Source organism: Mastigoproctus giganteus, chromosome 10 (genome assembly GCF_048544385.1).
Source record: "Mastigoproctus giganteus isolate SK-2022 chromosome 10, ASM4854438v1, whole genome shotgun sequence".
In the NCBI taxonomy this organism is placed as follows: Eukaryota; Metazoa; Arthropoda; class Arachnida; order Uropygi; family Thelyphonidae; genus Mastigoproctus; species Mastigoproctus giganteus.
The window spans coordinates 7,200,765-7,217,174 of record NC_143584.1 but is presented as its reverse complement, the minus strand read 5'-3'; the positions used below and the strand labels follow the sequence as shown (position 1 = coordinate 7,217,174).

Genomic DNA, 16,410 nt, shown 5'->3' with positions numbered 1-16,410 from the left:
AGAATGTAGAGCTGTTGGAACAAGTACAGAGAAGGCAGAAAAATTGGTGAGGGGAACAAAGGGGTCCTCTTACCAAGAAAGGATTAAGCTCTGCAAACTGCAGCATCTGGTGAGGTGATCTGATCGAGATGTACAAGACCTTGAATGGTTTGAGCAAGCTCAATGCTCATGGGATTCTTCGTCTCACTCAGATTACAAACCCGAGGGGGGGCATAAATTTAAATTGAGGAAAGATGGTTGTAGAATAGACATGTGGAAATTTGCCTTTTGAGTGGTTGATTGCTGGAACAAACTTCTATCAATTGTGTATGTTGATAGCTTAAATAAATTCAAGGAAGAACTGGACAAACTTTTAGAGTGAATGGATGTGTGAAATGGGCTTTTTTTTTTTTTTTGGCTGATGTTGTATAAGCTTGGTTTCTTGCATCATATGCCTATTAATGCTAATGCTGATATTCACTCCTAATGGTATGAATCTGTTGGTATAAAGTCCATACTAAGGTCATGTTCTGTTGGTATGAAGTTCCTACCAACACAGAACATAACCCATATCATGATACCACCTCCAGTTGCTTGAGTGGCAGACATGAGACAGTCAGGATGTGTGGCTTCATGCACTTTCACCATACCATTGGTGCAAAAAAAAAGTGTAAATCAAGACTTGTCAGACCACAAGATTTTTTTTTTTCCCACTGTTTCACAATCCAGTCTTGGCATTGGTGGCCCCATTTCAGTCAACTCCTTGATTTTTTACAGAAAAAAAAAAAAAAAAAAAAAAAAAAGTGTCTTTTGTATAGGCACAACTATTAAATCCCAGATTCTTTAACTCCCACCACACAGCTCAGTTGTAAACAGGTCTTTCTTTGTCCAAATTGAATTTTTTCAGCCATTTGCAGTACACTGAACTATTTATTTTGATGAATAATTTGCTTTAAATTACTGCAATCTTGTTCTTTGAGCACAGATTTTCTGCCATATTTCTTTCTTTTAGAGCTGCATTCTTTTATCTTCCACTTGTTGCATACTTCTGAAATGGTTGCTTTCAATACACCAGTGATTTCCTTTGTTTTCTCCATTATGACTCCTGCTAAATGTGCTCCAACAATAATACCTTCTTGAAAATCAGGAAGATTTTCAAAATCTTTTCGATTTCTTGCCCATGAATGGATCAAATAAGAAGCCCCAGGAAAGATGTACATATTTATGTGAAAGTAAGAAACTTATGATTATACCAGGTGCCAATTTACATTTGCATACTGTACTTATCTATTGGTACCAACTGCTAAAGGTTTTTAGTTTTTTTGGTTAGTGAGTGTATACTGAAGTTCAGGGCCACCCAGATTTCCGATCACTTTTGACAGACTCTTTAATTTCTTTGAAATGACTGCAGTAGTTGAAAACTACTTGTTTGGCTATTGAAAAATCCTCCAAAGCTATTTTAAGAAGAAATGTTTCACTTGCAGTTTATCTGATTTTAAAACACGTGTTCATCGTTGGCCAACTATAACAGACTGCTGTAAGTGAATGAACAGTTTACTGCGTGGAAGTAAGTATGAGACACATCTAGACAAATGCTTTATCACAGTTCACTGTGTTGTCTCAACCTTAAACAATGAGCAGAGTCTGGATACTTTTTTGAACAGCCCTCTTACATATTCAACGTAATGTCATAAATTGCAAAACAACTGTAGAATAGTAAAAATCCAAGCACTTCAACTAATGTAGAGTAAAATGTCTTTAATTTCTTAAAGGAATACAGATAATTAGATGTTTCATGATACCTCTGTTCTTCAGTAGCTGAATTGCTGTCCTTATTACACCAACTTCATAAAGAAGTGTATGAAGCTAATGGTGTAATGAAGTAATAAGGCCTGTACTAGAGCTGCTTAATAATTTTATGATTTATTCAATATTTCATTTTGGATTCTTTCTTTCTCCTTAAGAGTCAGTTTCAGTGTATAATATTATTATGTCTGTTATTGTATTCAATTTTAAAACTATTCTCTGTAACTTATCTTCTAAGTCTGTTCTTCCCAATCTTTTTACATTCAATGCTCCCCCTTAACACTCTTCATGAAAATAAATTTTTTTTTGTCTAAAAGTAGTTAAAAATATTTACTGTGTATACAAATTTACAAGTATTTTAGTAGTGTATTCACGAATTTCTGCCAAAATAAAGCATGCTTAGCATAGTTAATCTAAAAACTATTTGATATTCTATTTACTATCTTCTAACCTATTACCACTGAAAAAGAGGTGAAATTTATGGATTTACAGATTTAATCAATATTTATATCACAAATACAGAAAAATCATTGGTGGTCAAGGAAATAAGTTTTTTTTGTAATAACAGTAAAACCTTGATTTAACAGATTAAATGAGTGGTGGAGACCTGTCTGTGAAACTTATATTAGAATAAATAAAACGGAGCTATAATGCTCAGTGAGACCTATGTTTATATTAATATACATTTATACAGAAATAAAGAGGAATTTACCTCAATGCGTTTTGTAGTATGCTTCGCTACAATGCTCTCCCAAATTCAATCAGACATAAAATTATCACTCAATGGCTTCCTTCCCTCACAGACACATGAATGGTCCGATGTATCTGTGATTGATAGTCAATCTCCCAACCCAACCACCAACACATCAAACCACCACATCCTGTGACCAAGACAGACTGTCAAAAAGTCCCAGTCCACTTTAGGAAGAGAAGTTATTCAAAATTGGGTTAAATTATTTTAGCTAATTTAAAATATTAACTTTTATATTATACACTGCAATCATTTCATTGATTTTAATGGTTTTGATATTAGACAAGGTTCCGACTCTCAGGGTTATGTGGTGGTGGTTTGATGTGTTGATGGTTGGGTTGGGAGATCTTGACTATCGATCATGGATACGTCAGACCATTCATATGCTTGTGATGGAAGGAAGCCATTGAGTGATAATTTTGCGTTTGATTGAATTTGGGATAGCATTGTAGTGAAGCATTCTACAAAAAAAAAAAATTGAGGTAAATTCCTCTTTATATCTGTATGTTAAATTTATATACACTGTCTCACCAAAACTGCCAGAATGTTAAGAAATAATTCTATATTTCAAAATGAAAAATATTAAAATGTAATACTGTATTTTCTCCACTTAGTTGCATGGAGTAGAAAAGCTTGCCACTGTTTATAGTAGCAATGGACATTTGGGCTTATTTGGAGTCTGAAGAGCTCTCTGGCATTCTCGTTAGTGACTCAGATGACTTTTTACTGATGTTTGGCACACTTTTTTTTTTTTTTTTTTTTAAATGGAAACCCCAAACACGAGAAGTATTAGAACCTATAGTACTTATTACCATGCATGGGTTGGAAGGTTGAGAAGATGAAAGAAGATATTTATTGACATTAGAGTTTAACTTCTGTAGATTGTAATTTTCAGAAAATACATATGAAAGAAGGTTGTTCCAGAAAATGACAGTTGAATGAATAAACGAGGAAGATGAAAAGTTGGTTCTGTGAGTTTGATGTTGGCCAGTAAACGGATGTTGGCAGCTCATGTTCGGACTGTTTTGAAAGAGAGAGCAGGAATTATAGAAGCCATTCAGAAGAACAGTACCCATGGAAGTATCTGTAGAAAAGGTATGCAGAAGAAACAGTACGTCTATAAGACAAAGTGGAGAGACTCTGTTAAAGATGAGTCATTGATTAACCTAACTGCCCTCTTCTGAATGGAATCCAGAAGCCTGAGAGTGGTTGTGGAGGCACCACCCCAGGTGTGGGAACAATATTCCATGGTAGGGCAAATTTGTGATTTGTACAGAATGAACAACTGTTTGGAAGAAAAGTAACGCAGAGAGCAAAAGAAAAAAACAAAGTATTTTAGAAGCAGGGGAAGCAATATTTGAAATGTGCTTGTGCCAAGAGAGATTAGAAGTCAGGGTAATCCCTGAAAAAGATATATCATCTTGCCTAGAAATCTGAGTGCCACCAAAGATAAGCATAGGAGCAGAAGAATCCTTTTATAGAGATATAAGACAGGACTGAGTTTTAGAAGGATTGAAATCAACTAAGTTGTCTTTGCCCCACTGGAGAATTACCTGGAGATCAGCATTTAAGGAATTGGTAGTGGATATTCGAGAAGTTGATGCTGATTGAGCAGGGCAAGTTTCTCAAAACGGAAAGTGGAATGCAATATGTTATCTTCGGCAAAACTATGCATAGGATTTCCAGTTAATGGAAGAAGGTCATTAATGTACAAGAGGAAAAGAGTGGGGGAAAGAACTGAACCAGTATTAGTGGAGAAGTTAGAAGACAGAGAGCAATTTACCATTAGCTTCAGTGAGTGGTCAGAGAGAAAACTGGATAACCAATTGCAAAAAACAGTTGAAAAACCATAAAATGGAAGCTTGTTTAGAAGACCTTTATGCCAAACATGATCAAAAGCCTTGGCAAGCTTATGGATAGTAATAGTGAGGAAAATCCTAACTCTAGCATTTCACCTGATTGTGAAAATATTGAAAATATTTTACTTGCTATTGTTTCACTGTGATGGTAAACACTATCATGATGCAGTTATGTCACCAGGTCTTTTAAAGATGCTGCTAATTATTTCCAAAGTCTGTTGTTTGTTTGTTATTTGGTGTTTAGGAGCATTAGCAACTAAGGCCATATCGCTCCAGGGATATGCGGTGGTCATTCCCTGACCTTTCCGCATCCTTCGTATTTGGTGGTGATGGGCTCTAACCCCGGTTTAATCAATCCAAAGTCTGTTAAATCAAGAGTTTACTGTAACGTGTATTTATAAGGATACGTAACTGAAATATATTTATATAATATATTTGTTTTAAACAGGAAATTCTACTGAAATCACTAAGTTTGATGAGACTCTGCTGTTTACAAATGTTGGTTTCTGTGATAGTACTCCATCATTGGTGTGACACACCAAATGCCCTCAAATTTCTAAACAATTCTTATGGGGTAGTGACATCCCACAGAGAACAAATGCTCTAAGTATATAAAAATTGCCCGACTGTTTGCAAATAAAAAGGAGTCTGTGATTAGAATGTTTATAAGAATTTTGTATTTTCCATTCTTTATGCAATTTATATAAAAAAATTAAATAGAAGTGGTGAAAGGCTACAGCCAGGAAAAATGCTGTATACAGAACTTAAAAAAAAAACTGCAATAATTGAAGAATTTTCCAAAATTCTTCATGTGCTATATTTGGGTGTACATAGCGTGATAAAAAAGTTCAAGGACTGATTTTGTATTTTGAAATTAAAGAATCATAGTGAGCTGCAACTTGTTGTGATAAGTTCTGTGATTCATCTAAATGAATTACCCATTTATCTGCAGTCAGTCTGAATTAGCATGCATTGAACAGAAGGCACTTTAAAATGAGCGATTTTTTTCACAACTAATTTGCATTAATTTAGTTTCGAATTAGGAAAGTGCAATAGATGTTAGGTGTTGTTTAAAAACTTCAGTGGTTCAAAAAGTTTAAAAAGGGCTGCTTGACCATTGAAGATGATCTCACTCTAGCCACCCATCAACTTCAAAAATCAATTATTCAATCATTCATGATCTTATCAGGAATATTAGTATTAACAGTGGCAAATGATGTAAGATAGCAAGCTTATATAACATCAGCAAGAAAAAATTTCTACATCACCTGTCTGACCCCACTAATAATTTGTTTAGTTTCTCTTTAAATTTATTCCATCTACTCACTTCCATGGCACTAGATGAAAGTTTGTTCCAACGATCATTTAACTACCAAAAGTTTGACATTGTCCCGTAAGAATTGCCAACTATCCAAAGTTGGCAATTCTTATGGGACACATCAAATCAATTTTAACACAAGATTTGGGAATGCGACACACTTCAGCCAAGTTTGTGCTTTGTATCCTCACTAATGATCAAAGAGAGCAACAAATTCTCACAATGTCAGGATCTTCAACATGTTACTAACCCATCCTATGTTTCTTCCATTATTACTAGTGACAAATTGTGGATGTCTGACTATAACTTGGAAAGAAAAGCCTGGTCTATTCAATGGAAGACTGTCTTCTCAAAGGTGCAAAAAAAAAAAAAAAATAATAAATAAATAAATAAAAAAATAAAATAAATAATAAAAAAAAAATAATAAAATAAAAATAACCTCAATCAAATAATATTTTGCTTATTGCATTTTTTTTGGCCCACAGGACACTGTTCACTATGAATACTACAAAACAGTTCCACAGAAAATTGCACAATGCTTATCAGAGAAAATGGAATTTGTGCTTGCTTGTTTGTTTGTTTGTTATTTGGTTTTTAGGAGCATTAGCAACTAAGGCCATATTGCTCCGGGATATGCGGTGGTCATTCCCTGACCTTTCCACATCTTTCGTATTTGGTGGTGACGGGTTCGAACCCAGGTCTAATCAAGAAGCATGTGCTACGCACTGCTGCTCCTTCCCATCTGGCTATGGAGGCGCCTTTGTGCTTGCATCATTGGAATATCCCTGCACACTTGGCACATTCCATTCAAGAATTTTTAATTCCTTACGAAGCACTCCACCATTGGTCCTCAATCTACCATATTCACTGGATTTAGCTCCATGATCCAAGCTTAAAGTCCCCTTTAAAGGTTGGAGATTTGCAACAATTGAGAAAATTATTCAGAGCAATTTTACAAGAAGCCTATCAGGAATGCTTCCAAAAGTGTTTCAATCAGCATATATACATTGTCAAGGAGACTAATTTGAAGGAAATCCATCCAAATAATAAATATCATCACTTCGCACACACACAGATGCACGTGCATGTGCGATTCAATTCAACTAATGCTGAAATAGCTTCAGCATTAGTATATAGAGATAGACTGAATAAAAACCTTCCTGACTTTCTCTTTCACTATGGTCACTATTGCTTGATAGCACATCTACATGGTAATGGCTTCCATGAAAGATAAATATAATAATAATTCAGCAAAATGGAAAAGAACTGAAATCTCCATAGTTGAACTACATATATCTTAATAGTATAACAAGATGCAGTCTCTCATTCTAACTCTTTTCCAAAAAAAAAGCCATTGTGAAAGAAATCTTATGCATATCCTTTTAATAGTTATGGCATGTGAAGTTTTGAATTGATTAAAAGAAAATTAAATTCTACCTTATTAGCAAGGTCTTCTTAAAGGTCTCTGAATGGATAACCTATTTACTTTCAAACGTGTCTTTGACACATTGTTTGGTTTAAACATTATCCTTCTGGAGGTTATGCTGGAAAGATAAGATTATGCATTTTCTTTGAAGTAACCTTATCCTCGCACATCAAGAATGTTTTTCAAAAAACATATAACAAAGACAATGCTGAATTAATGAGTGGAAACAATGGCTTTCATCAACAGAAATTATGAATAGAAGGTTATACAAAATAAAAACTAATAACATTACTAATATATATACTTGACTAACTTAACCAACAAACTTTAGGCACAAAATTCCTTCTACTTGTTTGGTAAGCTTCTTTCTTTCTTAATTGATGTTTCTAGCAATGTTTTAAAATCATATACTATTCCACTGCTTATAATTTTGGATATAGTCTTTACCTTTAAATTATAATGCATACAGATTTTGATACACGAACAATTTTGCAGAAAAAAAATTTAGCATCTGCAATAAAGGCACTTTCCAAAGGACCATAGAAAAAAGTATGTTAGTAGCAATTTCAATTCAAAACTTTAAAGTGTTTAAATATGTTTTTACCTGGGGCTACCCCAAAAAAACCATATTCCGGATTAATAGCTCTTAGCTGTCCACTGTCATCAAATTTCATCCATGCAATATCATCTCCAACACATTCTACTTTGTATCCAGGCAGACTTGGATTCATCATAGCCAAGTTTGTTTTTCCACAGGCACTAGGAAACGCTGCAACAATATACTTTTTCTGCCCTTTTGGATTGGTAATTCCTAGAATCTATTCGAAAAGGATATAAAGTTGTTGTTTTTTTATATTCATGATTATTTTCAGTTAATTTATCCTAAATAAAATAAAAATTACATATACTGAAAACTGTAGTTTCTGAATACAGAACCTACATAAATGAGCTACCATACCAGCCAAACATTTTTAAAATTACTATGAACATTTCCACTATATAAAAACTAAATTATATTACAAATTTACAGAAGTAAAATTTTCACACTTTTCATCGTTAAAAATTATTTTATTGGAATATTATGGCAAGGAACTAAAAATTCCCTAACTCTGAATAGTTCCAATTGCTAAGTTAATGACATTAATTCAAATTCAGAGTGCTGCCATTAAGCTGAGATACATCAAACTTGGAAGTAAACTACATTTAAAAGATGACAAATGATGCCTAGCTGCCAAGCTTTGCAAGCCATACTTTAAGTCATTCCTTGTATGGGGGACTGGCAACCCCTTATCATCTGACTGCTATTCTCTGAACCTACTCTAGAAGTCATCTTGTTTTTTAGGTATTGTCTTCAGATCTGAATATGATATTCCACGTGTGGTCTCACCATGATCTTATACAGAGGGATAATGACATCATTCTCCCCTCGCAAAGGGCTAATAAATCATTGATAGGATACTGTGTTTCTTCCTTGCTGTCCATATTGTAACCTCTAAGTTTTTCTCATCCTGAACCACTTTTAACCCCCCCCCCCTGCAATTTATAGGTTACTTTTGAGTTTTCATTCCCCAGATGCAAGCTGTTGCATTTAGTAGAATGAAAACTTCAATTGCTGTTTTTCAATTACTTGTAATGGTCTAAGTCATTTTTAGGCAGTATTGCCGGGTTTTGATCAAAGCTTAAAATCATTAAAAACTTTGAAAAATGACCCTGTACACTCTCAAAGTCATTAAGGAAGATCCAGGCCTTGATTGCAAAGGGAACCAAGTTGCTATGTCAGTCAAGCCTGGAGTATGCTCTGTCTCCTATCCTTTAGCCAACTCTTAATCAGTATGAGGATTTTTCCTGAAATTCCAACTCACTCCACTTCATTCAAAATCCTCTTACAGAACTATATCAAAAGGTTTAGTAAAACCCAGGTACATAAGAGGGTAGAACATAAAAGTAATGCTCTTTGGTTCATAACTTCAGCTCTAAGTGATGCAGCAAGTTCCACATTTAGGTTCTCCATGTAGATAACAGTTTATAGTTAGTATGTGTGCAGTAGTATTTCTGTGTAGTTGTCGTTTACAAGTTTCACTGTCATAAATGAAAGCATCTTTGAATATGCAGTTCAAATGTGCAATTATATTGAGTTTCTGACTGCTGAAAATGTTGATGTCAGCAATGTTTGTTGATGCATTTTACAAGTCAAAAGGTACTGAAGTTGGAAAAACTATGGTCAATGATCAGAGTGGAATAAATGTGTAATGTCAATTGACAAAGTACATATAAAAGCATATGAACTTCTTTGTGGTGATCATTAGATTAATCAAATATTGTGAAAGTGTAAGGATTTCTAAAGAATGTGTTCGACAGATTTTGTCTCAGCTAAGTACAGAAAGATGATTGATGGATTTCAAGGATATATTTTTTAACATTATTGTGCCTATATATGAAACCTACATTCACATATGATCTAGAAAACAAGAACCAGTCCAAGGAATTTTGCCATAATCCATCTCCATGCTAAAAAAAAATAAATAAATAAAATGAGTAAGACCTGACAATACAGCAATGCTGCTTCAACAAGACAATGCATAACTTTACTGCAGCCATGCAAAACTGACAAGAATTTTGTAGCTAGGATTTGAAGTTGTTCTGCATCCCATATACTCAGATTTGGCTCCAAGCAACTTTATTTTTGTTCCCAAAGCTTAAAAAACATCTCCAATGCAATAGATATGATTTCGGTGAAGAAGTTAAAAAGCATTGAAAAGATGGTTGGCTTTTCAGTGGAAAGAATTTTTTCTTGAATGGCATAATAAAACTTTAGTTATTTTCATTTTGATTTATCTCTATTCCTTCAGGCTTTACTTTTCAGCCTGCTCTTGTAATGTCAAAGTTATTTCTTGCATCCAACTGTTTTATGACCTTAACATTGTAATTAACCAGACTGGTCAAGCAAGACCTCCCATTCCTGAATATGTACCGTCATCCCTGTATGATCCCATTCTTACTGAGATGATCTTGTATTAGATTAATTATTATCCACAGAAGTCAAAAACTCACCAATCTATAGTGGTCACTCACTTCTTTAGCATTTTCCTCAAGGACTTGGAAATCATTAACACATTTCCAATCAAAGGGGGATCATCCCAAAAGCTAATAATTTCAGTAACATTCCTAATGGTTTTATGTACTTCCATGCTGTCTTTAACATCATCAAATGTATGCCATCCATTCCTGGGGCCTTCCCCATCTGCAGCAGCTCTTGAGTCATTATATCACTTAATTTATGGCAGTTAAACTCATTTCATTAATTTCCCCTGGTTCAAATGTGCTTGTAAAGATTGTTGCAAAATACTTATTCAACTCATTTGCCAATTTCACTAGATTCCACCACTTTGATCTTGTAAGGGAACAATCTATCTTGTTTACACATCTTTTTTTGTATATATGTACAAGTAAGACCTTTTATCCTCATTTTTAGCTATACACCACTGATTTCAACCACCGTATTTTACTCTCACCCCATCAATTGACTTGTTACATATCTATATATTCTTATAATATACATATGAATTGCCTGATAGTCTGTAACTATCCCATGCTTTTTAATTTTGCCTAATTATTTCTGTCAACCCTCTTACCATCTTTCACTTGCAATACCACCCCAATGAAAACAATAATGTGCATACCACAAATGTGTTTGTGGCATGCACGTTAATTCCCTTAAACCTTTCTATCCAACAATATACAACTGACACCCCAGTTAAAAGTGCTCAAGTGATCTTGATCCGCCACATCCACCTCTCTCAAAATTGAAGCCCACACCTTTCCTTTTGAGTGCCAAAATTTCCTTGGACACTATCCATTTTCAAATATTACAGTCACTACCCACAACTACCTCCTGCATTGTCATATTTTTGATACAACTTCGATCCTCTGGTGAAGACCAACTAAAGGATATTATTATTCTTTGTATTATATCTGATGTATTATTAAAAACGTTCCCAAATAACTTCAATATTGTTATAAAAATAACTGAGGCTATATTTTGTCCACACTCATTCTACAGTAAGGTAAAGGGTTTATTTATTTATTTTTATTTTTATTTTTTCGGCAGGACAGCAAACAAAGAAAAGTGTTTGCTAAAGAATACATTACTGAAACAGAATTTTAGAGCAGTGCAAGATTATGATATTTTAGTCTAAAACAAGAGATTTTCTTAATATGAAATAAAAATACAACTTGTAACAGATCATTAATTTCAAATGATATTTCCTTTTAAAGAAAAAAATTTACATTACAACTACAATTTCATCACATTAAAGAAACATGTGACTGTAGTTATTACTGCAAAGATATGTTAATTCACACACTAATGAAGAAATTAACACTAAAATCCAATACTTTCCCAAACTTTTCATACATAAAAAAAAAAAAAAAAAAATGAATTGACAAAATACTGTATGTGGGAAATAAAACAGAGGAAAAAACTTACCAGCATATGTTCTGCTAACCAACCCTCTCGTTTAGCAAGAATTGAACCTATCCTAAGAGCAAAGCACTTTTTACCAAGAAGAGAGTTGCCCCCATATCCACTACCAAAGGAGCAAATCTCATTGTTATCTGGAATATGAGCTATGAGTGTTTTGGCAGGATTACAAGGCCAATTATTCACAGGTAGGGCTTAAAAAAATAAAACAAAAAAAAAAAAAAAAGAAATAAAATAAATAACATATATACAAAACACAGTTATGCAATATTTATGTATGTTTTGCACGCAAAACATACACAAACTATATAAAATTAATATTGTCCTTAATTCTTGCCTTACTGCCAAATGAAAAATTGAAAGAAAAGACTTTTCGTATGGTTCAATTCTTTGCTATTTAAACATAGTCATCTGTCTTTTCAATTATTCAGTTGATAACAAGCCAAGTATGTTAAATGGGATAGTATCATCCTAATATTACTAGTTTATTCTTTCACTTAAGCCTAAAACAGAAACTCTTAAATATGTATATGTGGAGGGCAGAAAGGACTAACAATATATACAGGGCAGTTCATATATTAGTTTACTCAGAACAAATGCAATTTATTGAAAAGTAAATTGCACCTATTCTGAGTAAACTGCAAAAACAGCTTGAATGATTCATTTAGATGTCATAAATAATATTATAGAACATTAATCAGGGCTCATTTAAGCATTCTTTGAAACATCCCTTGTATTTTCAGAAAATCTAAGACATTTTTCTTTTTTTTCTGCAATCAATCTAGGTAATCATGAAATTCTCTTCTAAGGGCATGAAAAACTAATGCTTTTCTGTTTTCAAAGATTGGTAGACAGCTTGTTAAAGCATCTTACAAACAATGTTATTTCTTTCACATTAGGAAAATAAAGTGCAATTACTAATTTTGCATGTTAGAAAAGTACAGCAGAACACTAAATAGAAGAAATAGTTCTTTTAAAATAGTTTTTGTTATATCCACTGGCATGAAATTTTAGTACAACAGAACTTGATGTTTCCCTAAGAATTTGACTTATAATGAAATTTTAGTGAAGTTAGGTGGTAGTATCAGTTTCTTTTTGGCACAACTACACAAGTTTTATTAAAATTTTATTTAGAACAGGGTTTTAAATTTTCTTTTTTCCCATTTTCTTCCATTATTTATTTTCAAAAAGGTTCATCACACAAAGTAAAAAAAAAAAAAAAAAAAACAATATTATTATTAGAGATCTGAGAGATTTCCAAAAAAGGATTCCCTGTTCATTGGGGGGGGGGGGAAGACAAAGCCTGAAGATAAATTTTTCTACATAAGTAAATCCTTCAGTCACCATTGAAAGATTGGTAGACAGCCTGTTAAATTAATTAACAGTCGTTTTCTTGAAATAAGAATGTTAATGACCAAATTATTATAATTAATTAATACAATATCATTTTTCTTCTAAAAATGGTTTACAACAGAGTAAGAGGCATTTCATTGTTTTCTAGCACAGATTTAAGAGATTGTTTATTTTTGTTTTCCTGAGAACCAGTAGATTAGACAATTTTTTTATTAACCAGATCCAATGTGCTAATTGGTCATGTAGATAAGATTCTACAATAGTTTAGTGCTTTTGAAGGTTTTTCTTTTTTGAAATGAAAACTCCAAACACAAAAAGGTATTAGAACCTATAGTGCTTAGAACCTATAGTGCTTAGTACTATGTGTGGATTGAAAATTCCAGTGTCTTTATTTCGTTATATCAGTCAACAGCCATTCATTGTCTAATTCCAATACAATCTATAATACATGCCAACATAACAAATGCAGTACCTCGTTTCTTTTTGCTAGAACCAGAGAAAAGAGGAAACTATCAGTTATTGGAGTACACACAAGGTTATTTCGCTACGTGTTAATGCAGAATATCAGAGATGGTTTAAATTACTTACATTTCATGGGTAGTGGTTGACCAATGGAATGCAAGCATTTTACAAACTGTCCATCTCCCAACGTATTCAACACTTCTGATCCCATTCTAGTCATAATTCTCATACAAGCTACCACATATGGTGAATCTGTTAACTGTACTGCAATTTTTGACAGTGGAGAACCGATTGGGCCCATACTGAATGGAATAACATACATAGTTCTACCTGCAAAGAAATTAATAAAAAAATTATTTAACTTCAAGCTTATAATTAACAACTTCAATAATCTACAATGTAGGCCAAAAATGCATTTCCAATTATTAATTGAGAATGAAAACTTTACAAGGAAATATGCTATTTGTGGGAGAGCTTTATTTACTGTATAACAATAAGATTAAATCTATTTTACCAAGTCTAAACGAGATTCTAAATTACCAAGTCTCTGACAGAGAATATCGGAATGGACATATGCACAAGTACCACCTTTGGGGCGAAAGGAATCAATCATACAGCGATTTAATCTTCATTGGATTAAATATTTAATCCACATGAAGAGCACATTAACACCTATCAGCAAATGCCTGAGAATATGATAGATCTGTATTGATTTAAAACTTATAATGATCTCCACTCTGTCTCATAGATGATGAGTTTCTGGTGCATGCTTTTCCTATAGATACTTCCACAGACATTGTTCTTCTGAACTGGCATCTGTAATGCCACCACTCTCTTCCAAACCAGTCCAAACACATCTCAACCAGCCAACACCCATTCACTGTCTAATTCCAAACATGCAGAACTAATTTTTTCCTCTTCCACATTTATTTATCTTGTTCACTACTGGTCTTTGGAGAACAATCTTCTTTTGCATGTATTTCCCAAAAATTACAATCTATGAAACTGAAGTCAAATGTTAACAATAAAATTTTTCATTAAAAAAAAAAAAAAAAAAAACCTTAATTTCGTCCATCAAATAAAGTGTTTTATCTATTGCCATCACCTATTTGGGATTTTCCAATTAATAGTAGATAATTTTAACAGATGGCAAGTACAAAACTAGCTTTGAAATTAGGAGGAACAGATCACAAATTCAGCAGAGATTATTAGCCTCAGTTTTCAGCCTTAAATTGAAAACGAAACTGAATCAATTGATAGAAACTGATGTAGAGGATATCACATAAAAAGCAACAAAGAAGATTTTTTTTATTCTGATTTGGTTTTTGGCAATCCCTTGATTGTCAAAAAAAAAAAAAAAAAGAAGTTTTTGGATCTTTTGCCAAGTCATGTTTTTTTTATGATGTGGTTTAATCTAGTTTCTTTAAATAAAAGAGAACAATTATTGGTCCCACATTGTATATAATGGGAGGACTAGTGGGTATTGCAGAGGGATGAAATTTGTTCATGCTCTATCCTCTAAATCAGTCGTTCTCAACCTTTTTTTTTTTTTTTTTAATACTTGTACCACCAAAACCAAAATTGAAAAATTTTGGTACTACTTATTAAAATATGTATTTGTGTTAAGAGGAAAGTCAAGAATGTTCGCATAATAAGACTATGTCATAAATTATAAATATTTTTATTTAATTTTTAACACAAAACTTGAACTAACAAATATTAAACAAAACAATACAAAATAAACTATAAAATACTTGATTAACATGGTGATTTAATTGTAATCAATAACAATGAAATACAATAAATCAGGAGAACTTGAACAAATATTTAACAAAAATAATTAACTTAATGTGATATTTGAGCTTGTTTGACAGTAATTAGTTTCTTTACATCTGGTTCTATTTCACTTAATTTCAAACGTAAATTTGACTCCAAAGTGAGTCTTGTCCTATATTTGTTTTTTAAATACAGCATAAAAGAAAATACTGTTTCACATAAATATGTCGAACAAGATGGCATTAAATTTTATTGCTCTTTCTGAAATTTCTTTTCAATCTTTCTTATGCTTAATCCAAAAGTTTACAGTGTTGTTGTTTTTGAAATCATCCATTAAATTTCTGCCACAATAAATTTCTAAAAGTTGCTCTTTTGCTTCAGAAGAAAGATATTTTGGTACACAATCGGAAGAAAATGGACTCCTGATCCAGTTTTCTTTTTCATAATCTTCTGGGAATTTGAAATTCAGTATTAACTGAAAACAATGGCCTTTTTTATACAGGCATACCTCGCTTAACGTAACCTCTGATAACGAAGCTTCGATATAACGAAGTCGGCAATTTCAAGCCCCATTTAACATCAAAAAATATATTCCAGTTTAGTCACCTGAAATCTAAACAAACTGAAGAAATTACGGAAACCTTTGGGGCTTCTCGTGGTTGGTTCGAGAAATTTAAAAAACGGGCCAGGATTCATAGTGTAAAATTAACAGGAGAAGCTGCAAATAAGTTTCCAGCAAAACTAAAGGAAACAATTGAACGTGAAAATTTTCCAAATTTGGTGTTCACTGTTGATGAAAGCGGTTTGTTCTGGAAACGGCTACCAACAAAAAGCTTCATTTCTATTGAATAAAAATCAGCTGCTGGGTTCAAAGCAGCCAGAGACTGTTTAACCTTACTCTTTGGATCAAATGCCTCTGGCGATTATAAATTAAAATTGTTATTAGTTTACCATTCAGAAAATCCAAGGGCATTAAAAGGTAACATAAAAATGAATTTACCTGTAATATGGAAAGCAAATAGAAAAGCGTGGGTTACCAAGGAGTTATTTACTGATTGGTTTGTTAACCACTTTTGTCCTGAAGTAAAACGGTATTGTCAAAAAAACAACTTTGAAAAAAAAGCTCTTTTGTTGTTGCTCCGGGACATCCTACTGATCTTAACACGTTGGACACATGCATTCCTGTCAAAGTTGTGTTTC

General features: G+C 33.0%; 1 protein-coding gene across 1 annotated transcript in view; it reads right to left on the bottom strand.

The window, feature by feature from the left end:
* Positions 1–16,410, bottom strand: part of LOC150078662 (phosphoenolpyruvate carboxykinase, cytosolic [GTP]-like) — a 170,075-nt gene that overhangs the window by 46,440 nt on the left and 107,225 nt on the right. The window contains exons 4-6 of the mRNA XM_090383707.1: positions 13,561–13,764; positions 11,626–11,813; positions 7,744–7,957 (exon numbers count right to left, since the gene is read on the bottom strand). Coding sequence (XP_090239833.1) covers positions 7,744–7,957; positions 11,626–11,813; positions 13,561–13,764 — 606 coding nt within the window. The remainder of the gene's footprint in view (positions 1–7,743; positions 7,958–11,625; positions 11,814–13,560; positions 13,765–16,410) is intronic.